The sequence below is a fragment of the Larus michahellis genome, chromosome 9, assembly GCF_964199755.1.
Source record: "Larus michahellis chromosome 9, bLarMic1.1, whole genome shotgun sequence".
Taxonomy (NCBI): Eukaryota; Metazoa; Chordata; class Aves; order Charadriiformes; family Laridae; genus Larus; species Larus michahellis.
In genome coordinates this window covers 11,491,590-11,518,809 of record NC_133904.1, presented here as the reverse complement: position 1 = coordinate 11,518,809, position 27,220 = coordinate 11,491,590, and the positions used below count along the sequence as shown (strand labels likewise).

At 41.5% G+C, this 27,220-nt stretch overlaps 1 protein-coding gene across 5 annotated transcripts in view; it reads left to right on the top strand.

The window, feature by feature from the left end:
• Positions 1-27,220, top strand: part of PDE8A (phosphodiesterase 8A) — a 157,557-nt gene that overhangs the window by 97,293 nt on the left and 33,044 nt on the right. For all 5 annotated transcript variants that reach the window (XM_074600918.1, XM_074600915.1, XM_074600919.1 and 2 more), the window contains exons 2-4: positions 21,373-21,429; positions 23,853-24,043; positions 25,242-25,298. In XM_074600918.1, coding sequence (XP_074457019.1) covers positions 21,373-21,429; positions 23,853-24,043; positions 25,242-25,298 — 305 coding nt within the window. The remainder of the gene's footprint in view (positions 1-21,372; positions 21,430-23,852; positions 24,044-25,241; positions 25,299-27,220) is intronic.

Below are 27,220 nucleotides of genomic sequence, written 5' to 3'. Positions count from 1 at the left end.
TTTCTCCTGACAAGCACTCTTTTTATATCAGAAAACATTTCAGTTTAGTCCATTTGCTAATTTAATGTAAAGTGACCCAAAATAGGTGTAAAATATAGGAAATACTGTAGTTAGTGGTCTCCAGGTTAACTCCCCCATAAACCTAGGCTAGGTTTTTATTACTCATTTCATCTGATTAGAAGGTGTTTGTACACTGCATTGCAGAAGTAAAATTTCAAAATACACTTCTGTGACACAAACTGATATGTAAAAATTTAATTGCATGTAGGTGATAATGACAGCTCTTCCAGACACAGAAAGTTAAAAGGAGTTCTCTGTTTAGCTGCAAGGGAAAAAGCAGGAAACGGTGTCCTGGCTTGCAAAATCAATCTCAGTGGTATGGCATTGTAGAGATAACTGGAAAACATTTTGCATTTTGTGTCATACCTGCTAGTCTGGGGCCTTGGGCCATTGCACAGGGGGAGGGAAATCCTGTAGAAGTTGCTGTCCTTTTTGCCAGACCCTATCAAGAAGAGACAGTGACCTCTATCAGCAGATTGCTCAGCACAGCCACCCACCCTTCCTATGCTATCCTCGCTTCTGTGCTTGCACACAATAGGATTCCATAGTTTCATTTATATTTAAAACCGCATGCGGTCTGCCTTTGGTCACTGCGTTCACCTCTATTGATATAAATCAGAACTTAACAATGGAAGGCTCTAAATAAGCGCACCATGTAGATGACAGACTTGTAGTGTCATGTATCTCCACTCGGGTCGTGTCACAGCACCGTTGCCGCTGTTGCTGCAGGTCAGAGCAAGGTCTTTTTCCCTATCTATGTGTTACCCGTAAGCCTTAGTGGAAAGAAACTTTGGAAAGGGAGTTATAGTAGAATAATGTTTTCATCCTGAAGCCATGGGAGTTCTGCAGAAAATCTGTCTTCTGATAAGATTAACTTCTCGACATTGTTGGCACACCCAGGTCAATATAATTCTCTGATAAATACTTTGGAGTTCCTCCAGATGGATTTGCTTATTCTTGGAACTTGTTGCTAGTGATGTATACATTTTTAATTTTTGTCACGTAACCAAAGATAGAGGATAGAGAATGATCAGCTTCATACAGGAGTTTGTTTTCTAAACCCTTACATCTTACATTCAGACTGAGGAGTTAGGGAAGAATGACAGAACTGGTGCAAACTCATACTTTGATGAAATGACAAACTAATTGAAACCAGGAAAATTCTGATGTAGGTAGACTGAGGAAGGAGAAGCGGTTTTGTTTTTTATTTGTAATGGACTTGCTGTTTTTTACAGACATTTGTTGCTCTTCAGGTGTTTTTATTTATTTATTTTTACCTAGCCATTTGTTAGCCTATGGCTACTTGCCAGTATTTAGGAAGAACAGTCTGCTCAAGTCACTGGAGTTACAATTGCAGATAGATTTGGCCGCGTATGTTTGCCTTGTCATTTGGCTGCAGCGTTGACATGGTTATTGGTGTGTCTTCCTCCCCTGGATTACATACTACATTTTTTGTCTCCGAGGAGAGGAGAATTTGGCGAGGAGAACTGAGAAGCATCTGGCTCTTTCCTGTTGTTCCCTCCCTCCGTTACTGAGAGTAGGGCAGTCTTGTGGACAGCTATAAATTTAGCTGCTAATTTTCATTTTAGGAGTCTGTTCTGCTTAGATTTTGGCTGGGTGAGGGGAGAGTCCTGGGATTGTACCTACTGAATTGCATCCCCCTGGGGAACATCCCTGTGTATTTTCTGTGAGGTCCTCAGATTTTCCCAGATCATAAAGCCCCGGCAAGGTCCTAGTCTGACTGGTTGTCAAGAGCTTCTCTTAAGAACTAACTTGTTTAGAATAGGACTTAATTCTCTAAATCCCTTTGAAAGGGATAGCTCAAAAGGCAATATAAAGGATGTGAAAAACAGTATGTCTCAGTGGTCTCTTTACAACTAGATGAGTAAGGAAGAGAGTTTTTCCAGAGGATACCATTTTTCTTGATACAGTTGATTGGGATGCAGTAGTGAAGCTCCATATTTGTGCTCAATGGTCAAATGTTACTTTTTGCAGTTAAGAGATCTTTAAATTAGACAGAGATGGGCAGAATGACATTCAATTAGAGCAAAAATGTCTTCCTCTATGTTTCCTTTCTGCCTGCTATAACCTGGCTTTGACTCCTCGTACGCCTAGCTGAGAGGTTATTTTTTTGGATCATATTTGACATTTGCCTATAGCTGGAAAATATGAGAGCAGATTCCACAAAGCAAACACTGAAATCCAAAAAGGAGATGTCATACCTACTGTTCAGTTCTACCGGCAGAATGCTGAGCTTCCTTCATAGCGATGTACTTTAACAAGAATATTATATATTATACGTATATATACATCATATATATGTGTAAGACCGATAGCAGTATGATCATAAAGAAAGGGCACCTGCATTTCTGACACTACCTTCCGTACGTGCACTGAAGCTTATCCTTTTTATTCAAATCCACTTTTTGTGTGCTTTAAAATAATGAGAACACGTACAAAGTATTTAGAATATCAACAACATGAATTCTCAAAAATTATGTCTTCAGGATCACAAAGTTAAAGACTTAGAGTCGGATCTTAAACAGACCAAATTGCTGTAGTTCCTAGATTTCCAGGGAGCTGCTCCAGTTTGCATCAGACAAGGATCTCTCCCCGTTTCATTGAGACGGTGATTTTCATGCAAAACACACCAGACATCACAGGATTCCAGTAGTTCCGGCCCATTTGTCTGCCGCTGCTAGGAAGTTGTTTACTCTTTTGTATCACTCTCTGCTGACGTCTGCTCACTGAACAATGTCATCAAATTTCCTGTTTTTTGGCTTGTGGAAAGTAGCTCCCCCACCTTATGCTAAAGCTTTGCTGCATGGAGATCTGCGGAGCCGGATGCACCCAGCAGACAGGATGTAAGGTTAAATGTAGCGTAGCTAAATAAATAAAGTAGGTGTTCAGTTGCGAACTGGAGCTGCCTACTTACCAGGAGGATAAAGCTGACAGTTTAAATATCGAGCAGTGATTAAAAACCCACATTTGTTTCAGGTTGTGGGTTTTTTTTAATGGCTTTTGGATTTTTCTTTTCCACAAGTGCGCTTTCTTGCAGAATTATGTTAGTAGCTTCCTGAAGCAGCCTGAAATAGTTTCTAATGTGGTGCTGTATGATATATATGTGAACAGGTATTGCAAAATGTTCTGCAAGCTGTTGACCGTGAAGCTGCTAGTGCTGTAATTCTGTAGACAGAGGAACTGTCAGCAACGCATTCATCAATAGTTCCTCCACTCGCTCGCGCAGTGGAGTCTGGTGGCTGAGATCAGGAGTACTGAAACTCTGCCAGGGGTCTGATCCCCTTGCGTTTTTGGTTTGCTTGTTTTTTGGCCAGTGCCACAGGATTATTCACTTCCACTTGGATAAAGACCAGTGATGAGCAGAGCAGACCTTAGTTCAACAGTTCTTCCAGACAAAGCTTGGGGCAGCTTTAGTCGGTAATACTAACAACATCATCGTATTAGCCTCTTGTCATCCATAGCAAGAGGAAGTGCTTGGAAAAAAGAAACAACCTTTGTAAAAATAGGGCACGCTGTGTGCCTTATGGTACTTGAGTCGTGCGCCTCCCTGTCTCTTCTGTAGGTTTGTCCTGCTCCAAATGGTTCCCCCCAGCTTAGTGTTGCTCTGTCTCCAAACCTATTTGTCCTGTCTCCAAAGAGCTTGTGTATTTGGCAAAGAACAGTTGGTCATTGCATGAAAGCAGTTCTTGTAAGGAATCTTTTATGGTCTTTATTTAAAAAAAAAAACAACCAACACCAAAACCCAAAACAAAACCCAGAAAAAGACAAAACCCCACAACTTGGAACATTCGGAGTTGCCCTGCAGAGCAATGAAAAAGTCAGGGAACATCTGATGACAGACAGACCAACATGGTGTGCTGGAGTGGTATGTAGGCACCAGCCCACCATTGCGGGGAATGAGTTGGTCTTTATTTTTTTAAGTTTTTTTATTAAGGGACAGACAGAACATTTTGCCTACTGCCTTTCCCTACTAAATTCAGTTTTATGCACTGTCTCAGTGATGTTTTCAGTAATTGGAAATACTCTGAGTGTGTGAAGTCCTGAGTGTGGAGCATGTGGGCTGTCGCCCCATTGAAATGCTGAGTTCCCTTTGTCTTTTCTGACTTTTTCATGTTTGGGTCTGTGCAGAAACAAAAATGCTGTTCCCCTCAGAGTATCTTCCTTTATGATCAGAAAGAAATATAACAGGTTCTGCCCCAGTGCAGAGTTCCTGTTCTCCCAGCATCCTGCATCCCTAATGGGGCCCATAGGCAGTATATAGAGAAATGAAGTGGATGCCGTACCCAGCCGTGGGTACCCGTGTGAATTTGCTTTGCTTCTCTTCTGTTTGGTTGCATTTGCAATGGGAATGTCTCATTAAGATCATACCAATCCCTAAATATGAACATTCTCCGAGACAGGCTGCCAAGTTGGATCAGATGTGGTCAACTTGCACTTCCGTCAGTTAAACCCTCGCAGTGAAAACCTTGCGCCCTGCACAAGTAAAAATAAAGAAGTTGATCTAGTCCCTGGTGTAGACCTGCCCGTAGCACAGGACCCACATCAGATCAGTCACCTTCCGATTTGGAACAAGCACTGTCTGTGCTGAGGGAGGCTCAGGAAAGAAGCAGGAAAGGAGACGGCTGCAGACAATGAGTTCAGTGCCTAGGCAAAGGTAACACTTCATCCAAACAATTGGCAGGGGCTTCTCTCTCTTTGTTTCTCCCCTGCCCTTCTTCCTCTCTATGTATTCCCTGTTCCCTCCTCTACATATTTTCAGAGGTTCATCCTGTACCTTTGTGCCCTCCCATCAGATAACAGTGGTGGTGTTTGATTCTTTTGACCTCTGCCCCCCCCATCACTACTCTGTTTGTAGTACTATCCTCTTAGAATCCTTCTGTCCTCTTCACGTTCCCCTTTGCAGCTTCTGCTGAAGTTTGAACCACTCGTAGTGTTACAGACAACAAAAATAACCTTCAGGGCTACATTTCCCCTGTGCCGAAGCTGGACGAAACTCCCCGTTGCCTTTGTGGACCATAAGGCTGGGTAGAGCTCTCCATCATCGGTGAGAGGGGACCAAGAGAGTATGTTCTGCCACCCAGCCTGCTCTGCAGAGCTGGCTGGACCTGTGCACGGAAAGCACGGTGGGCCTCAGGAGGCCTAATATAGTGTATTCCTTATCCTCCGGTGGAAGAGGAGAGCTCTGAACAAATTGTGCCTCCAGGGCATCTCAGTACCGACCTTCTTCCTGGGGCCCTTGACAGGGGTTGAGCCAAAGGGCGCAAAATCAGAGCCTTCTGCCTCCTGCTCCTGATTACATTTATTCATAACTTGCCCTCGTGGAGATTTATAAGTACAGGTGCAAGCTAAAACTCCTGAAAAGATGTCATTCATTTTATTTCTAACAAATAAATCCCAGATGTTTGCCTCTGACTCCTGGAGTGCTGATATAATCAGCTCGAGGCTCCAGTTGTTCAGTCTTGGGTTAGATGACAGAACAGAGAGTGAAATGAATGCTGTTGCCATTGCCAGTGGCTTGCAGTCAAAGGGACGCAGTTTTTCCAGCCATATGAAACTGGGAGAGTTCCAGATGAGGCTGGGAGAGTCATGTCTAGAAAACAACTGGTAGGCACTGCAGTGATGGCACAGTAATAACTAGATTAAAAAAAAATAAAAATAATCTTGTATGACAGAAATACTGGAAATAATGGAACATTTCATGAAGAAAATATGCTGTCATGTACTGTAAAAAATACATCTATACTTACCAGAAGGTGTTTCTTGCTGCAGACTCTGTGAAAAGCTTCTTACGTGGGAAACATTGATTTGCATAGTGCTGCTTGTAAAGGCTGGAACTGCAATCTCAAAGTTGAACTTGGGGGAAGAAGTGTTTTTTCTTGACTGGCAGAGCCAACAGATTCTTCTTACTCTAGAAAAAATAGCAAGCCAGTCACGTGGTAGTCCTGGTAATTCTATATGCCATGCAGATTGAAAAAAATAGAATGGGCTAAAAATACAAAGGCAAATTTCAAAGCAGAATCATCACTTAAGCTATTAAGTTGTCATAAATGCTGCAAAATTCTGTCTTCAAACTCGGTCTGAAGTAGAAATGTAATATGTGGGAGATGAGTTGAGACACCCGTAGTTCCATGTCTACAGTATGAGCAAAATATTATTCCCAACATAGGCATATTTCTCCTGTTAAAAAAAAAAAAAAAAACAACAATAAAAATCAATCTTAGATACTTTAAGTAGTATTATTTTCCAGTTCAAACAAGCCATGCTTTACTTCCCAATCGGTACATGGGTAGCAACGGCAGGGCTGTATTATTTAAGAATAAAGAAGGGGCATGAGGCTGAAATATCCCACAGGGTTGGTAGGCAATGTATTTGTTAGGTTTGTCTGACAAAATAATTGACAGGCGATCGGCTATTCAGCATTCAGGGCCAGCTGCACGGAGAAGGAAGGACAGAGAGCCGTGATGGACCTTCTCTTTGCGCAAGTGTCCTTTTTAGCTTTCATTGCTCACTGAACTCAGAAAGGGAGGTCTACAAGGAGACAGAATCCATGCAGCAAATGCACTAGATAATCTCTCTTCCAATAGCAGGAAATTGTCGATTGTGTCACAAAACCGCTGCAAATCTTCCTTGCTTCATCTGGAAAGTATTTCTGGGTACAGCTTCATCTTGTGGCCTGCAAATTTTGTTACTCTGTTTTGTGGGGAACGTACTGTGAGTAATTTATGGCTAATGGAGTGGTGGTTTGATGCCATCTCTAATATTTTCCTGCTGTTTCACAGAAGGTTTGTTTTGTTGGAATACATTTGAATGTTCTTAGCAAAATTAGATTACAAAATATAACTGGATTAAGTTATGCACCTCATGATATATTCTGAAGTCATCCAGAGTACGACATAGTGGTTCAAATTAAGCAGTGAAGAAAAAAAAGTAGAACTTTGGTGGTAGCTGCCTAGACTGTACATGTTAGTGGCTCATACAGTTAGTCAAAATATATTCCTGTCGCAACCTAGCACTAGAATTGCAAAGTTCAACATTTAGCAGCAGGCCATTTGTTTTGTCTTTGGAGGATAAGGACAAAAGAGATGCAGAAAAATCTGCTAACCACACAAATATGAATGTGGTAAGAACATTTGTCCTGGCTCAAAGGAACATGCAAACACATAAAACAAGTCAAATGAAACTTCCCATGATTGATAAAGGCTTTCCTAATCAAGAACACTGTTCTCTCCTGCATCTGTACTAAGTAATTGCAGCCTTATGTTCAAAGTTCATAGAGGAAGAAAAAGAAGTCGGGTGATCTATCTGAGTAATAAAACTTCTCAAGAGTCTGATCTGCATCATTCTTCAATGAGTTTATAGGTTTATTTTTATTTTTTAATTCTCCAAATGACCTGTAGTTTTACTGTAGCTTTATTGGAACTGTTCATAAAGTGAGTCTGGCTTTTCCTTTCAGTCTCTTACATGAGATGTTAGACTTTATACTACAAAACTATTTATCCCTGATATCTAATTTATTTGTAATGTATGTGTAATATTTACTGTTTCACACAGGCTATCTTTACCATTAAACTGCTTTATAGAAATGCTGTATAATTTTTACACAATGCAATAGTTTTGTTTTATTCTAGTCCTACAACTTTTCAGCTAAGTTTTGTGTCCTAGAAGTCGGGCTAATGTCAGAGTCATGCCACGAAACTACACTAAATTGGATATTTCATTAATAGAATTTTTCTGTTTGCTTTGGACATTCTTCTAGTATTTCATTGCTTGGGGGGAAAAGGCAAAAGAAAATAAATGAGCACAGTTGGTTTTTTTACTCAGCTTTGCTGGAGATACAGAGGAGTTTCTCTTCTGCGCGGTGGAGGCAGGTCTGAGGAGCTGCGTGTCCCCACGGTCTGGTGGTGCAGAGACAGCGTCCGACTTCCCCCAGGGAGGACGCCGAGGCTTGCAAATTAACATTTCCTGCTAAAATTTCTGGTAAAAGCTCCCTGCCAGAGCTATCAGCAGTCTGGATCACTGTCTGGGAAGAAACACTCGGTGCAGGGGAGGAAGAAGGAAATGGTGACTGTGAACTTACTAATGGTGTCGCCAGACAGGACTTTAATGTCTATTTTCTCTTGTTTGTTCTTTGGCATAAAGCTTTCGTGCTCACAGGAGAAGGCCTAGGCTCATTGCATCCTTTCTTAGAAAAAACCAACAGAGTGAGAAAGCAAAAATCTTCAGGGTGGAAGCATATTTTGGATAGTTGCAAAACAGATTAAAGGAGCTTCCATCTTGTCAGATGCCAGAGCTTTTGTCTCAAGGGAGATTGATTTTTTGCATGGATGCCAGTTTCCCTTGCAACTAATCAGGGATTTTTTTTGCATAGGTTGACACCATTTCATTCTAGAATGACTAAGTGGAGCCTCTTTCTTTCATATAAGTCCTTCTTTTAATTCATCACTGTTACCCGAGTGGAATGAGGGTGACGCTGCCTGACTGAAGGACGCGGCATGGAGCTCTGCAGCCTGTGACAGAGCAGCCCAGGCTCCTCACGGGGCACGGCTCCAGCACTGATTCGCATCGTAGGACAGTTGTGCAAGTCTCAGCTACAACATCACGCTTTCGTAGATGAGCCAGATGGATTTAGGTGTCAATAAAATTGTACAGAAGGTGGTAGGTACCCGGTGATCCTAATGTTTGAGAAGCTGTTTTGCGGCACTCGTCTCAGTTCTGCTCTGCTCGCATTTTGCAGTTGGTGCCGGCAGCAGCTTATTTCAGGGAACCTGCTTATTCCAGAGATCACACGCGGTGCTGGGGCTCAAACAGCCCCTATGGACGGGCCCACGTAGGGTCTGAGCGCTTGTAACATGAGGAGCCCGATAAAGCTTCTGAAAAAACATTTCTTGACATCCTACCCACGTTTTAGGAAGGTAAGTGCAATTTTAAAACGGCTGTCCAAATGGCACATGAAAAATCCACATCTGCTCGACCAAATGCATCTTTTAACCACTGCTAACTGCGTGCTTATCAGTGTTCATGATCTTATACAGCAGTTATCTGTCTTTGCAGTTTGCAGGTGAAGGCACACGTTTACATTATAGATTTATTCAGTGTTTTTGCATCTTCTCTTCTTACACCATGTTCTTATCCCTGCGTGTTACAGATCTTTCCTTCAGACTTTGAAACTTCAGCAAGACTGTGAAAGTTTCACTGCCGTCATATAACTAACTGGTAAAAGTATCTGATAAAAGTATCTCCAGATGATATCTCTCTTTCCTGGAAATCTCAAGGTTAAATAATTTATATGAGACTATTCAACATCTATAGATTATTATCTGCATACTTATGGCCCTTGTACTTTATTTGAGAAGTATGAACATTTTCGCTAGAGAGAGTATATCTAGACAGTACCGATGTCAATGAACTTCACTGCGGGCAGGATTTCATCTTAAGTGGCTATTTGATACTCAGCTGAATTTGTTTCCCAGATAACGATAACGGTGGTAGAGTGCTTTATGGGCTTCCTTGCTGATGGGTTGTTTATTAAAAAGGAGCTGCCTCGCGGGAGACTGCTCTGCCGAGACCTTGGTTGCCACAGCTTTAGTCCTGTGAAACTTTACTAGGAGGTGGTGACATATCGGTCGCTTGTGCGTTTCTAGAGAGAAAATCGTGCTCCATAATAATTAATTTTATAGCAGCAGTGTCTTCTTTGGCATATCCAGCTGTTCTTTTGTAAATGAAATGCTACTCGTAGGCAGAGATTTCTTTGTATCAAATAGTAGAGTTAATTTTTTTAAACAGATTTTTTTTTCAGTTAAATGAAATGGAGTGTGCCTACCACAAATCCAGACAGAGTGAAATTCTGTTTGTAAGAGAACTAGAATGAAATGTTGTTTTGCTGCATCGAATTCTACTTAATTGCAATTCTGATTATAATGAAAACCCCACTTTAATAAAGACATGCAAAGTTTCGGGGGATCAGCATAACTGTAAAAAGGGTCTACTGTACTTAAGGAAAAAAAAGAGTGATCCCATCTACCAAGCGTGTAATATTTAATGAGCCCTGTGGGCTGGCAGAAGCACTGTGTGTTTCTGAACCAGACTCAAGTAGAAAACCAGTGTCAGGTTTCAAACTACCCTGTAGGTCCTCAGAAATGAAGAGGCATCTGTATTAGAGGAAACCAGTCACTCATCCCCTCAGCCAGTGAAGTTCCTAGTGGTCAGAAGAAAGAAGGGATCCCCAGCACTCTTAAATCCATTTGTCTGTTTTCCTCCCTTTTGATGAAACCTGGAGTTAACCTATTGGATGGGTCATTGGTGTGAACAAACAAAATTAATGCTAAACCTTAGAGTGAAAAAAAGGACGCGTTACTGTGAATTTCCTTTTATTTTTTAAAAAAGACATCTTGAATATGCCTGCAGTCTCAAGCCTTCCTCCATTTATTGGAGACAAAGTTCTCTATATAGAAATGGTTTGAGTGCCAAGAACTTCTCTTTCAGTTTTCGCAAGTATCAATAGACTGTCGCACTCAACCTGGGAAACCTGTATTCAATAAACAAAAATACTGAAATGTTTATCATCTGTATTGAACATTTCTCTTCCACTGTACTGGCCTCTGTCCCACTGACTTAGCATTTATTCTGCCTGTGAAATTACGTCTCAGGGCCTGCATCTTTGCTGTCTCTGAGAGCAGTTCCCAGGCAGGGTACTGGAGAGAGCACAAATGAGTTTGTGCCTACTGAAGATGGGCAGAGCTCACCTTGTGGACCATGCAGAAAACCACATGCCAGCGGTGTCCAACAGGTTCACAGACACCTGAGTAAGCTGTGGAGGCATTGTGTGTGGCAGATGGCTGGGAGAATGGGGGAGAAAGAGGAGAAGGAGGCAGCTCCATACTGTCACCATCCAGTCTCAGAGGGCTGTAATCAACTGGAGCATCCAGGATACCCACGTATGTGAAGGCTGGAGATGTGTAAGGTAAAGTAGCAATCACAGGAGCTTGCGTGTAGGTCTCAGGTGGGCAGGAGGGGTAATCTCAGCTTGCTGCCTGCCCAACTGGGATCTGACAGCAGTTTGCTGCGGCCATTTGACACTGCTTGGGAAATGTATGCCTTTATGATAATGGATGGCAGCAGAGAGAAAATATGATTATGGTCAGTAAAGCCTGAACTGTGTCAGTGCAAACAATGGGTTATTAATGACAATAGGAAAAGCAAGTTTGTTCCTTAACAAATGGAAGGCTTAGGACAAAACAGAGGTATTCTAGGAAGCCTAGCAAATCCACTGACTGGTTTATGCTATTTTTGTGCTGTGCTCTCTTGCTTTGCTTGGTCTGTTTGTGGCGATTGCAGTGTTGATAGATCAAGGCATGAAAAGTTCGTTTGACATAAAGAAAGTAATTGGAAATCTTCCTGATAGACTGGAATTTCCTTTTAGTCAGCTGACTCTGTTCAAATCCAGATGGTTCAAGGAAAACTGTCACTGAAATTCATGTCCATAAAGAAAAAAAATAAAACTGATAGTGATGGAGATCTTGGTTGTATCCTGTTGCATCTGTAATCATCTCTAACATAAAACTAGCAAGTGGTATCCACCAGAAAGAACTAGCTGATAGATATGAAACAGATTAGTGCTTATTGCTACTCTCCAGGATCTTGCAGAATCACAAGAGAGCAAGCAGTTTTAATAATATTAAACAATAGAACCACTGTGCCATATTTAAGTCTCCCAGAGTGCCGTGCAGCTCAACTGTTAAAGTGCAGGCAGCAAGAATTTCCCTCTGGGCCAGAAGAATGTAGTATTTGTACTAAAGCGTCTGCTCAAGTTGGGGGATGGAAGGTCAGCTACAGCCTGCCTATAAAATTAATACACCTGAGGCTGCAGTGGGTGAGTGAGAGGTTCCTTTTCAGTTAGACAAAGGTGTTGGTAAAGCCTGGATTTATTTGTTTGGAGTGATGCAAACCCCAGCATGTTTAATGCTCTGGTTTCGAGTGCGTCTTGGCTGATGACCTGGAAGGCTTAAAGACCAATTTCTTCTCTGCCTTCTTGGCTAGCCTATACATCTGGGTAGAAGTTATTTCTGCCAACAGATGAGAGAGGATAGCACACTGAAACTTTTATATTGACGCTGGCGTATGAGGAGTTAGCTGGTCCCCAGAGCTCGGGTATAGCTCTCGTAGCCAGTGCAGTAGCCAGACTCATGCCAGGTAAGGGGAAAAGGAGAGAGGAAATAGGTCTCAGCCTTCTGGGAATTGCTAGATGCACTGTTTTTACGTGGCTGCCTTTAAAGCGTTTTGTGAGACGAGTGTGGCTGGTCCTGGTTGCAACGGGGAGGACAGAGCGGTCTCAGACTTGTTGGAGTACAAGGGAATAGCTGCTGAAGCTCAGAGAGGTGTAACATCCACACGTACGCGCTGCTCAGCCGCCCGCGAGGTACCGTCTCACCAAGGCAATCCCAGCCCTTATTTACGAGTGGCCCCAGAATACCAAGGATGCCTGACTTCGGAGGACATTCGCTCTGAAGTGCAGGGTATTCTAGCTGACCCTTGAATTTTTTCAAAAACAAATGAAACATGGAATTAGGTGCTAGTGCCTTCAAGATGACCTCTTTTTTTTAATCTGAAACAATTAATTTTCCGTATGTTGCACATTCTATTCCTGTTACCCTTAAGCTGGACTCTCAAAAAGATAAACACTTAAAAACTATGTTTGACTTTGAACAGCTGAAAATGTTCATACTACTTTTTTTTTTTTTTGCATTGATAAAGGCATCCATTTCTGCAACCTATGTATAGAAAACCATTATTATAGGGTTTAAAAAATTCTTCTAAAGTACCAGCCATATCATTTAAGCTGCTGTTTTTCTCTTAGCGCAGGATATAACTACAAATGCTTTACAGCATGCCCTCACCACACAGAAATATTTGGCTGTAGTTTAGTGAGCAGCCCAGGGATCCGACGTGGGGAGAGCTCACAGCCTCCAGACAAAGATCTGCGCGTTTGTGGCCTGAATGGAGAAGTTCTTCAAAATCTTTTAGTCAGAAAGTGGGGACCTTAATGAAGACGCCAGTGAGCCATCTCAAATCCTAAGATGGTGAAGGCCTAGAGCAATTTAAAATTCAGTGCTGTTTGGTCATAAAAGCATTTGTCAAAATGATGACCATGGGGCACAGACCGCTGTTAAGGGTATTCACATCTCCAGGGTTGTTGTGGAGCATATGATTCACATTCTTTCTTTTATAAATAGGCAAATTTCAAGGCAGGTGTACTTGCACATAGCATGCAGCTCTATGAGGAATCTCTGAATTGGGTAGATGCTGCAGCAAATACAACTTGCTGGATTTGAGCGGCTTAGAATGTGAGAACTGATTTCTATTCAACTTTGTTCTCTTTGGATAGAAAAAGTCAGTGGGGATTAATGAGTAGATGGCTTTCTTTTTCTGACTTGTCTGTGATTTATTCCTTCCTTTTTTGGTGTGCAGTTCATTGAGAGTGAGGACTCTTGTGGAGGTACGTGGCGTTAGATTTGCATGGGTGCTTTGCTGGAGTTGTATCCGCTTGCCTTAGAAACCTACCGTAACATTGCAGTGACCAAGTCATAATGTAAATTGTGTTTGAATTATCAGAAACTATAGTTTCGAATTTCAGAAACCAGTGGGTGTTTTCCGGACATTGGCTATTATGAAATGGGTCCCACTATGAGCAGTGCCTGCGGCTGGGGGTCGGCGGGGGAGCGGGGGGAGCTGACGCCGTGCCGAGGGATGCCAGGGCTGGGCACAAAGTGTGCTGGGACTGAATTCCTCTGAAGCTGAAAAAGGGAAGAACAACCATTTCCTCCCGCCGCAGGTGTTGAGATGTGTGTAATGGTGCTATAGGCACACTAAGTGATAATGACATTTATTTTATTGCTTAAATACCCTATCAAGAGCTAAAAAAATCCCCCAAATTGTTGACGTGTTCTGTGTAAAAATTCTGACCTTTAACAACGGCAGGGCCTGCTTGACCGCCTTTTTGCCCTGTCGTTGTACAACGTTACCACAGTGGCCACTCATCTGGGCCAGAGGCCACCCAGGCCTTGCCGCATTACAAGTAATATTAAAAGTCACTTTGGGACAGCATCATGAATTATTCCCAACAAAACGGAATGATTCACTTTTGCTAGTGCCATGCTTGCAGCTCGATAACCAAAATTTCCTATAAGGAGACTTCCCCTATAAGGGATAAGGGGAGAATTTACAAACGGTACAAAATGGGAGTTCTCAGTTGTGTCTAAAGCGTGCTAGAAGGCAGCAAGCCCGATTTCACAACATTATTACTCCAGTTTTGTTCTAATTTAGCTTTACTTATCGCAGTGGAGTAACACTGAAGAAATGCAGTGGGGAATTAGGCCCAGAATACAAACAAACAAACATATATAATAATGGTTGGCATGTGTGGCAAGCTGAACACGTAGCCAAAAATCATCAGGGTCCTCCTCTGGGTGGCTTCCTCAGGACCTGGGTTGGCCCGAAACTCACCTCCGGACTGAGCCATGGAAGAGGGGCTGGATTTTGGGAGCGGTAAAGGTGTTGTCAGGGTCTCAGGGGTAAGAGGGTGGGTCTCAGCAGCCTGACCCGAGAGCTCCGGCAACTCATTACGCTCGATAAAGCTTTCCTTGTCCCAAAAACTGTGCAAGCTGTCTGAATTGTGTTGCTAATGACGTGAATCAGAGGCCAGAGTTTGGCTTTCAAAAGGTATTTTAGGCAAAACTGGTTCGCAACTGGTACTAAAATTGAAGAAATTGATTAAAAAAGCAGAGGGTGTGTTACCCCATCGCTTACACCGTTTTGTAATGGCAGCATCACAGATAGTTCTTCTAGGAATCAATTTGAAACAGAAAATAGATAAAAGGAAAAAAATACCAGAACAGTACCTCAGGTGATATTCAGACCTTGAAATGTAGGTCTAAATCTGTACGGTTTTGTTGATAGATACATCAGTGGAACGCGATTTAGATTAATGTAAATGCTATATTTTGTCAAAGCAAACTGCACTGGCTCAGAATGCTACATTATGTAAATTACTGAGTCTGTGACATTTGTCTACATCTTTTATGAAACAGAAATAGGAAAAAAATATCAAGGGCTGGAATTAACAGGTTTCATCTAGGTTGAACAGCAGTTTTGGGAAATTTTAGTTGCCTTTCAGAACTCTTGTTTTTGTATTTCAGCAAAGAATAAACTGACTGCTCAAGGCTGAGGGTCTGTAAGAGCCGGGCTTACCTTTGTCCTTCAATCTGTTGAGCAAAGGCAGAAACCTTGGACGCTTTGTTCCCTCTTATTCCATATTGGAACTGTTGTGGCCTCCAGACAGCAAAAGGAGTAGCTGGATGGGGCCAGACTCCCACTTCATTTACACTGAAGTGAATCCAGCGTATTCTCTTTGTGTGTGGTGGAATTACTCTGAATTTTTACTGTTGCTAACCAGGTCGGAATTCAGCCCATGGACTATAAAGTCCATTTTATGCTCTGAATGGTTGTGTTAGGAAGATCTGCCCAGCCGGCGTTGTATGTAACTTGCACCAGTGTTCGGTTTGTAACAAAATAGTGCTGTCAAGGTCTGCAAGGAAGATGTGAACAGTGATGTTAAGTGTTTAGCAGAAAGTGCATGGAAAATAGGAAGCTAGGTCTTAAATTCTCTACTTTGGTAGATTTCCACTGAGAAAGAAATAGGTACCTTACCATGGATTGGATTAGTTATTTGTATATTTCAGAAAGTGATAAAGATTGTTATAAACGAAGAAAAACGTGAATAGTGAAAACCTGTAGCTGATACTGACCATGGAGGCTTTCTTGCCCAGAAATGTTGGCCACAGCGAGTCACGAAGCCCCTCTCTGTTCAGATAGAAGCACCGCACTGGTATGACCTGGGTGGACGGGATCCTGGAGTTGGTCATGCCAGTTTATTCCCAGTGGGTTACTTCCTGGCTTTCAGCATCCAAGAGGATTTGGCTAAGGTTTCTGAGAAGGGGTATTATCACGTAGAATTCAAATTTCTGCCATTAATAGACCCCGAATCAGTTAAAGTTTAAGGTGTGGTATAAATCTATGAGTTCATTTAAGCTTTTGCTTTCTGGGGTGATAACTCAATGCTTAAAACAGCAAGTGAAGAAAAAGGATGTTTTTTCCTTTGTAAAATTAATCCCTTTTTTTTTTCTTAGAATTATCAAAATTCAGTTTATGTTAACAGTCCTGATGCTCTTAGCATATCTTGATCAACACTGTCAAATCTTACTGTAATGAGTTGACTCATTCTGATTTATATCATGCACCCAGTGTATGTAGAAAACTTAAGTATATATTTTAAGATTAGATAAAACACATTTTTTGATGTGTTAAAATATTGATCCAAGTAAAATGATGAATTTTGCTGGCCGTAGTCCATTAGGACCAGTGATAAAGTCTTATATCTAATCATTGTAGTTATCTGTCTCATATATTATAATGAGTCAGAGCCTTGAGGTTGAAGTCTTTATTTGAAGAGGCAGTTACTTAGTGTTAAACTACTAACAGAAATTCTCTTCTCATTGTCTGCTTTCTAAACCCGGATGTCAGCCATACAGCAGCAGTCTCCATCTGCAATCCATTCACCAAAAGTTTATGTCACTTCTTTGTTCAAGTCAGTTGCAGGAAAAATAGTCTGTCCCATCTCCTCCCGCAAACGAACCTGGAAAAGGCGAGAAGAGCAGCAGGAGCAGAAATGCTTCCAGCTGCCCTTTCGGGAGGGATACTAGCAGGAGGCCAGGGCCATGCATGGCGATTACGTGCCCAGACGAAGAGTCATTCCTGTCATCCGCACAGCCCCATCTGTGGCAGAAAGGAAGTGATGGAGCAGTTGTGGATTGTGGATAGTCGCTCCTGCTCCCTGGGATGCCCGCAGCTCCCCACCCGCCCTTCTCCAGAGCGGCTGGTGCTGCAGCAGCCCCCGCTCACGGCTCTGACGAGGGGTACCTTGGGCTGTGCTTTAAAACATCCCACAAAAGCTTCATAAAAGAAGTGACTTAAGAAAATCAGCCTCCAGAAGGAATGTTTTTGCCCGTGCATAGGAGGAGTATTGCATGGGAGTTCATAGTCAAAGGGTTTTTTGGGGGCTGACTCTGCCCTTTTGGGAGGTTTGCTCTCCTCTCCAATTGGTAATGGTAAGAGAGGCATTTTGGAGAAAGCCAAGATATGAGACTTCTAGCAAATAGGAGACCTGCGGGCTGCTTTGATGCGTCCCACACGCCAACCAGGCAGTTTATCACCATAGGGAGCGTGTGGACCAAGCTGGCTTTATTTCCACTCTTTATTCCTTTCTACATTTGTTCATTGAGGAAGTTCATTTAAAGTTTTTCTAGCTGTAGGAGAAAAAACCCAAAACCAACCCAGCAACCATGAACAAGACCATTCCTCTAGATTCTGTTCTGGTGAACAATGAAGAATGACTCATAGCAAGAAGTACTTTACCAGGTTATATCAGGTCAACACTGAGTTTGTTGTACTTTAATCAGATCGTCACAGTTGTTTGGGTCTGTCTTTATAAAGCTTATTTCACTTGTTTTTATTTACCAAACATTCACTTTTCTCTGGACATTGGAAACATGAAGTAATCAGCAATTTCAACGTTTGCAACTTAGCAGCTACGGCATGCAGATCGCTTCTCGCCAGTGTTAAGCTGCACTCAGTGGTCAGTAGAAGGCCTCCCCGTAGACAGCCATCATAGGTGTGGCCAGTGCCATTGCCTTGGGACGGATCTCTCTTTGTGCCAGGGCCAGGCCTGGTTTGACAGGACAGAAAATACCGTGTTCAAATAAGAAAGGCAAATGTGGGGGAAAATAAGTGCTCCCAGCAGTAGTTCCAGGGGGTCAGAGAACGTAAAATGGCTGCAGTTGTTGTGTGTAAGCATTTGAAGTAGCCTGGAGTTGATTATCTGCGGTGTCTGTGAGCAGAGGCTGTAAACACTTGCTGCTGCAGTAACTGAGCTGCCGTCAGCAATTAAGCTAAGTAGTAGTTGCTGCCCTGCAGCCTGCTATTACAGGCATCTCTCCCTCCCCAGACCTGAGGAACTGAGCTGCCGCTATTGTGGAAGTTGCACTGGCACAGATGAGCCAAAAAGGCATTTTCAAACCCCTGAGAATTAGGTACTGTTGCAAACTATGCTGGCATTTAGATGCCTTTGAGACCACAAGCCCTGGCGCCAGCCTGCAAACTTGGGGTGGTTTAAGTCTGGGGCTGGGATGAGAGCAGGCTGTGCTGTCAGAAATCTGCAGCAGGACCCCTTCCTACCATCTATCGGATTTGGTCCTAAGTTATAGGCTGGCCTCTGAGGTTGTTTGCCCAAGGAAGGATTTTCAAAAGGCTCGCATTCATAGGGTGCTCGGAGTGTCCTGGACTCAGGTCTTGCCGCAGTGACATGTGCTGCAGTCATGAAGTTTGCATGGGTGGCTCTTTGGCAAGGGTCCCGGCTCTGTCTCCATCAATTCCAGGAACCCACAACTAGTTCTACCTCTCTGTCCTCTCGTACTCTTTCTCACAGGTTTGTGCCTGCCTGGAAGGCTGTCACGTGCATAAGTCTTGTCTGTCAATCTGAAAATGTACTTGGGTCTTTGTTTTTCAAATAGGATGGAAACTTCAAGGAAGAAGTAGCAGAAGTTGTGTTTGTGCAGTTACTGTATGTGTGAGCTTTGGCTGGGTTTGGGTTTGTGGTAAGCTCACAGCATTAGGGGTGTTTTTAAAGCTCATTTAGTTCACCGATAGTTGAGAGTTTCTGCTAATCCTTGCTGAAGCCTTGATTTTTGACACAGTACTTAATCAGCGTGTTACTTCTCAGTGCTACCAGCAGCACACAAAAAGTTGAAATGATTAATCAAGTTATTTGAGCAGATTTCAACAGGATTAAGAATTAACTGGAGTTCACCAAATTTTTCCAGCTGAGATGCAGACCGGGGTTTTTCTTCTACTCGGGACAGCAAGTTAACGTGTAACAAGACAGTTTATCTCATTTGGGCAGTCCTTGTAACTTAAGCTTAAATGGTGCATGGACAGGTATTTTCAGTGTAGAAATGGCCACAGATTTCTGGCAGAGAAGTGTTTCTCAGGCTCAGTCCTTTAAATACCTTGATGATTATTCATTCACAACCTTTTTAAAAGAAAAAAGCATCCGAAAAGCAGTAACTGGCAATACTGGGTGTATCTCATGTGTTAAAGCTCCCCTTGGTCTGGGACCAAGGGTTTGCTGGCCTGATAGATGGGGTTTTACATACCCCCAAATGCCAGCGAAGTTCAGCTCTGGGGCTGAAGCTCACAGCTCAGGCCCACCTCCTGGTGAAACTGAAAACACTTGCTGCTTTATGCTGGCGGACGGAGTGTGCAAAATAAATGCTTCAAAATTTAATTTGAAGTGTGGTTATGGTCAGAGAAGCGACTGTAAAAAAGCATCTCTTAATAGATCTGCTCCCTCTGTGTCCTTCAGGAATTTCTGCTCATCTTTCTGATTCAGGACAAGTAGTTACTACTGTTAGTGCTGCAAAACCAGTAACACTGGTGCAAAAAGCTGGATTCCCTCCCGCTATGTGCATTATCAGCAAAGGTATTTGCTATTTCTAGTGCAGATTTTGAATAAATTGGATGATGGGCCACAAGGGAGAATAAAGCATCTTGATTTTTCCAACCAAAGCGAGATTTTTGATCTGGAAATTAGAAAAAAATTGACTGGAGAGCATTTAAACTAAGCCGATCTGACCGGAATGACTGAGACTAAATGTGAAACCCCTCCCTGTCATTTTAACATCAGCTTTTAGAGGCCCTCTTAAATATCACAGGCAAACACTGGTTCCTGGCGTGTTTTTGCAGGCGCTATGTTGCCATTTTTCCTTGACTCATATTTCTTGCTTATTTAATGTTGCAGTGATGATTTCCAAGTTGATAAATAAATAAAATCACACATGAGAAACTCCCAGGGCTGAGCAATGGAGCAGTAAGGTCATAGAAAGAACAGAGCGTGTAATTCTAAAAGATTTTTCTGTGGGATGTGCTGATGATTCTTTAAAATTACTTATTGGAAAAATCCTAGGCTGCAAAGCAGTAAATCTGATCATCGAGTGTGGTTTTACTTTGAAAAACAACAACGTAAAAATGCCACCTTTGTGCTTGACAGATCTTTTCTTTGTACATATGAATCCAGAGATGTCTTCCGTTTACTGCATTGCTAAAAATAATGTTCTTCTGCTTTTTTACTCCAGTTACCTTTGATTGAAGGGTCTATGTAACTCCAAGTACCGTTGGTTGGACTCTGAGTCCCGTTTTTTAGTTTTCATTTCTGAGACAAGAGGTGAAAAATATGTAAGCGCATGAAAGTACTGATACTTGCCTCGTGGGAATTCCCAAAGAACCTAACTTGTGCAGTCCTGTTAGAGTCTCCCTCTGTATTTATGTGTTTAACTACTTTAGAAAGTCCATCCCATACCAATTGAAGAGTCACTCGTGTTCAAGCACGGTTAATGATTAATCGTTTCAAAGAGAACCAGTTGTGACAAACAGCCTTCTGGTCATTGACCTCCACTGCTTGACGGGAGACCTGAGAAGGAAGGATCCCAGCTCAGTTCGTGCATCCTAAGCTAAACTGTTTGCCTGTGTTAGTTGGACAGAATCTAACGTGGGAACCGCTGGCGTGCAGAAAGCATGACGTATGTGAGCATTTTTGCAGGGATTTTCAAAGCAAATTTACATGCTGAATACATGCATTGTCAGCTACTGGTATCTGAGTTCTGAAACCTTCCCTGGAGGGGCTGGGTGGGAAAGGAGGGAATGCAGCAAAACACCCTTGGAGAAACAAAATTAGTGTGTTTTTCTAGAACTCTTGGGTATCTGTTACATGTGAAATTCTAAGAGCAGAGTTACGTATTTTTGCCTTTCTTCTGGAGACTTAATGCTTTTTTGGACTTTAAAAAAAGCCATTTTTAAACACTTCCATGTTTTGCTGGAGTGATACAGAGGATACAGGAAAATAACAATCTGTCTACCAAACTTTCATGACTAATCCATTACTTTATGTTTAAAATTACAATAAAAAAATGACTTGAAGAATAGCTTGTTGATTTCTAACTGTGTTGATGCAGCTTAGCATATAAATTTACAAAAGCAGAATAAGGCCCTCATGAAGAAGCAGCCTCATAATGATAGCAATATATCTATGAGACAGTGGTAAATAAGAAATGTCTTCTCTAACAGAGCTAATTTTTCTTCTTCCCTAGGTGTATATGTATTAATAAGATCCCCTCTTATCTCTTCTAGGCACCAGTAACAGATGTGCAGTTTGGCCCTATGAGACTTCATCAAGATCAACTTCAGGTAATACAACAGTTCAAACTGAAGTCTTAATTTCTGAAACATCACAGAAGTTAACTTAGAATTTATGACTGGAATTTTTTGGATATCACTTCACATTTTTGTGAAGTGATAACATGCACCTAACAGATTTTTTTATCGTGACATTCTATGTGATATCCTAAAAATCTTGCCTAACTCTTTTCTCCAAACATGTCTCAGCTTATAAAAATAGCTATCTGTAGTTCCTTCTGCTGTCAGTTACTTGTAATAAATTTAGTGTGCACCTTGTTTTGTATTTTACTGGTAGTCAAGTCTTAATCAAAGTCTTACCAAAATGATACTAAGCCAAATGTCCTGTCAAGGTCTATTACGCCAGCATTATTACTAGCATCAACCAAAGTTCCAATATTATCACAAAACAGATGAAGTGAGCTTGACAAAGTATGTTTTTTGTTATTCATTGTTGACTGGCATTAATTCATCCTCCTTTTTCTCTTTATTAATAAAGGTCATATGGCAGTTGTCCCCTTATTTTGTCTGGGGTGGTATGAGGTTGGCAGATACATGAATCCTTTAGACTTCCTCTGAAAATTCTCCTATATCCCAGGACATGCTGAACCATTAATAATCCACGAGTTCCTCAGTCAGTAATTACAAAACTCCGTAATTAAAGCAGTCTAGACCTGATAATTTGGAAATATCTGTCTTCAAGAACTGCAGTTCAACATCTTCCTGAGCTATTGTCAGAACAGACAGTATTATCATCAAACATCAGATCATAGAACAGCCTCATCCAGCTGTTTCCCAAATATAACTCAAAAGCATTCCTCGAACATTACTGCCTCCTTTATTGTTATTAATAATTGTATTGCTTTTGTCCAATCATTGGCCGCTCTAAAATTCTTCCAATTTATCCTGGTAATATAGCTTGCAGGTATGAGGGAAGGAGAAGGTAGACAGCGTCACATTTGTGCCGGAGTCAGTCATACAACTCAGATCTGCTGACTTCCTGTGTTGTTGCTGAAAACCATTCTTCCACTTAAGAGTGTTATAAATTAACTTCACTAAATATAGCCCAAACTACGACATGTTTTTGCAAACAGTTTTGCAGCTTGCTATAAAAGGAATCTGAACTAAATGACTACAAAGTCCTTCATTCTTACAAAAATATGCGCTACATCGAAATGTTAAGATTTACTGGTGGACATTCCACCAACCTGGTCCAAAGTGTAGCCAGCACTGGAATTCCTAAAATCACCCAGGAGATAAATGGCAGTGGGATGTGGTGTGAGTTACACATGCTCCACGTTATTGTCTGACCAAAGCATGTATCTAAGTGTGGTTTGATTAAATTACCGAAAGATTGGTGTCTTGGGACAACAGACCAAATGCTGGTTTAGTTATCCATCTTTTACAAAAGGATGCATATGCTGAGTCACCCACAAAATCAACACTGACCTAGATCTATAGTCTGCCATTCTGTGTATTCTTTCAGGCAAAAGAAGTTTTGTTCTGCAAAATATCCTGACGCAAAGCACAATCGCATCAGTGAGAGTTTTCCTTAGCAGACTTTGTTTATCTTCTGTACCGTATTCAATTTTAGAATTTGAAATACGTGTTAGAAGGAATCGGGCCTTATGATACTTTGAGTCTGTAGGCATTGTATTGATTTGAAAAAGGTTCAGAGAGATCAATGTTATTGGCAATAACGCAGCAAGTTAGGACAGAGCAAATACTGGCTCATAGGTCAGACTTCCAGTTCTGGATTTCAACCACGGTGATGTCCTGTGATATAAATCCCATGGCAGGGTTTGCACAGGGCTCACATGGGGACGTACGCCATATACAGAGGTGCTGCTTATGATTTCAGCCTTGCGTAAGTTCGTCTTGACCAGCCTTTCTGTAGTTTCCAGAAACCCCACAGAGTGGGCTGTGTCCAGTACTTTGGGGATCTAGAGATGAAAAAGAAAGCGCATTTTTTCATCATGCCATTGAAGCACCGTCAAATATTAATTCACATGAGGTGAACCATGGCGGGGTTTTTTGGGAACAAAATAAACCCAAGAAAACAGTTGTATGTGAGACAATTTCAGTGAAGAAAAGTAGGCTCGCTGTTATTTCATGTACACTGTCTGAAATGTAGGCATCTAGTCTCAGCTGATTGCTTACGCTCTCTTTGTAGCTAGCAATGAGAGAGCCATTTCCCAAACTTGTTCATCCCCTGTGGATATAAATGGTTCTGGCAGACTATTTTATCCACTTGAAACACGGCTGTATACAGACAATTATAAAATCTATAGCCTGTAGAAAGCAGTTCTGTTAAAAACAATGAATTAAGCCTTGGAAGTAGCTTTAAAAAATATGTTAAGAAGAGGCAAAAGTCACAGAATCTATTGTATATATAAGACTTGTTTGTAAAGATTCACTGTCTGTCTTTAATACAGGTACTTTTAGTGTTTGCCAAAGAAGATAACCAGAGTAACGGGTTCTGTTGGGCATGTGAGAAAGCTGGATTTCGATGTAATATTGCCAGGACACCTGAGTCTGCACTAGAATGTTTTCTTGATAAACACCATGACATTATCATTATTGACCATAGACATTCCAGATACTTTGATGCAGAAGCATTATGCAGGTAAGCACCATTTCAGTGTAATTAATGCTTAACTATATAGTTAACACTTCATCAAAGATTTTTGCTTTTATATGAGCCTTTTATAAAAACCTATCGAACGCTGATGGTTTTTTGGACAGATGTCCATTGGCAGCATCAAACAACGTTACCTCTTTATATCTGGGAGCTGCAGAATTTTTGGTTGTGTGCTCGGATGTCTGAAGCTCGGTCTGGCTTGGAGCCACCATGTACAAATTTATTGCCGTAGTGAACTGTTCGGCTTTTTCTCAAATACCTGGTTCCTTGTTTGCACAGTAAATTAACTGCAAAGATCGCGTGTGCCACCAAGCTATTTAATGAATACATTCACTTCATTAGTGTTCTGAATTTTTTGAAATGTCACTTGCTGTTGAGTAACTCCAGATGCAAATAGGCAATGTTTTGTCTGCACGTTTCCATACCTACAACATTTGAAAATCTGTTATGAAGAGCAAAGTTGCAAACTGATTCCAAAAACACTTTCACAAACTGCTGTAAAGTATGAAAAAAGGGGGAAAGGATTTGCCTTTATGAGTCTCTCCACAGAGACGTGACAGGCAGTGGTGCCTTGCTCCAGTGACTTTCCAGTGAAATACCCCTTGGGAATGTGTCTAGACTAAGTAAGAGTCTGTGGGGTGGGGGTGGCGGGGTCAGGTTGTGTACCCTGGTGAGCGTGGTGGGTCCGGGGCACTGGGACAGAGGCTCTTCTCCTCGATAAACTAAAGAAACTAGATAAGATCTTTGTCAGGCAAAGATGAGATATCAGCCCTATTCCCCTTGTCACAGTTCTACCATTCTGTCCCAGAATGAAGTAAAATGCTGCTTAAATGAGTGAGGCCAAGTATTTCATACAAGTCCGTTACATGCCGTTTCAGAGGGGAGAATTTTTGCTATTCCCCCATTGAGAGTATTTGACGTTTAGGTTAATCTGCATTCTCTGTGTCTTTTTTTCATGGAGTGTCAGGCACTGCTAAATTTATTCTCTTTTCTTAGTGGCCCAGCTAAATTTATTCTCCTTTCTTAGTGGCCCAGCAGGCTCAGGATTTGATTTCTGTGTTGTTGTTAAACCCTTTAAAAGAGACATTTTAAGAACAGTACTGTGTGAAGATTCTGTAAAGTCATGTTTTCTGTAATGTGACATGAAAAAAAAATGTTAAATGATCTTGCTTTTTATTTAAAGGTCTATCAGAACAACGAAACCCTCAGAAAATACAGTCATTATTGGTGTAGTACGAAGGTAAATGCTTATCATATCTTTACTTTCACGTGATCAACAAAATGTAAATCTTAGCCTTGGAAAAGTAAATACTACTGTAAGAAACTTGGATTAGAACTTCTAGTGTGCTAGTGATAATATGTTATACCATATAGAGTTTTCTTGGCGCAGTATTGGGACAGGGTATTGGGACAGGATTTTCGATTTCTAATTTTTACTAAGGAGGTCTCCCTTTGGATTTTATTATTTTGTCTTGTTTTGTTTTTTTCCCCTCTGCTGATCACTGGAGGCTTTAGGAGTATGTTTCAAATTACCTCTGACACATCATGTACAGAACTGTGGAATTGCCTCACAGATCTGTATTTTCATATTAATAAAAATAACACTTTGTACCTTTCTTGATTTGTCTTTCAGTCTGAATGATCTCTGAACAAACAGGAGATCTGTTGAGTTACAAAAAAAGATGTAGAACAATTTGATCAGTTTAAAGTAGCATCTGACCATAGCACTGTTAAAAATAAAATATTATGACATCTCAGTAAAGTAGTGCATGTGCTTTTTTCATCCTCCTCCCTCTGAAAACATTACTGATACATCATAAAATAATGTAAAAGTAATGAAAATGCGATATATTTAATGTGAAATTAAATAAATGGAAGATAATTTCCTCAAAGTACAATTTTGGGAATGTCCGTTTCTCAGAAAACATTTATTCTGAAAACCAATTTTGAGGTGTTGAAGTTTCCCATTAAAAATCCTGTTTTCCACCAGCACCTGTAGTGAACAAAAGACCCTAATTAAACATTTCAAGGGATTACATTGTGAATATCATCTTTAATGTTTTTGTGCCAGGAAGTCTCCTGACTGTGGTAACTGTTGCTTCTACAGTCAGAATTGTCTCTCATCGAACTAATTCAAAAGAAAAGAGAAAAAAAGGAGTGAAAGCGCAAACTAACTCAAGAGCTTCTTCATGTACATCAGAGAGAAAGACACCTGTGGTTCTGTGGGCCAACAGTTCCTCTCAAAAGTGAGGGGAGCCTGGAAGCTGGGCTTGCTGACTCACAATTAAGTAGTTGCTCAAAAGGGGTTTCTCCCTGCAGTTCATTTTTGTCTTTTCAAAACGTTCACACTGAGTGTTAGGACAAGATAATAGCCCCCTGCCGTGACAATGTCTCAGCAACTTGAGTTCTCAAACTTTTCAGATGTGTCTAGTATCCTTGGCTACGGGAAACTTCGGAAGTGAGTTTGCCTTCCAGTGGGACTGAGTCAACTGTGACAAGTTCCCATGTGCGAAACACAAGCGTTCTTGAGTCACCATTTAGATTTCACAGACAGAGCACTTTCACACATTTCCTTTCTTGCTGCAAGAAGCATATTTGTGAAAAAGCCTGACATTTAGCCAATAGCATATGGAGGGTCTTCTCCTTCATCTTCCTGCAGTTCAGTTCCTTGGGTTTTGGTTGGTTTGGTTTTTTTTTCCCCTGCAGAATGCCTGTCCTTTTTCTTCGTGCTTCTGAGAGGCAGCAGTACCAGATAGCTGGCATGAGCAGTGGGGAGATTTTTCTGATAGCTGCCCTTCTCTCGCTGCTTAATCTTGGGCAAACCTTGTACGTCAGTAGGCATCATTCTCTTTGTGCATAAGAAACAAGTACATGGAAAACAAAAATAAGAGATGCCGTAAGATCAAAATTTTACACATAAATGAAAGCTATTGTGCCATCTGCCAAACTTGACCAGCTTCCGTCAGCTCATTTACAGAAACTTAACATAATGGCCTTTCTTCCTGATTCCAGCCATACATTCGTATATGTTGGAGTGTCTTTTAACAGTTAGTATAGCCAAGTTTTTCAAAATGATTCAGATACCTCATTTTAGGAGTATGTCATCCCCAAGTGACCACCTAGAAGGCACTGGGTAGGCAACAACAGAAAATCCATTCTCAT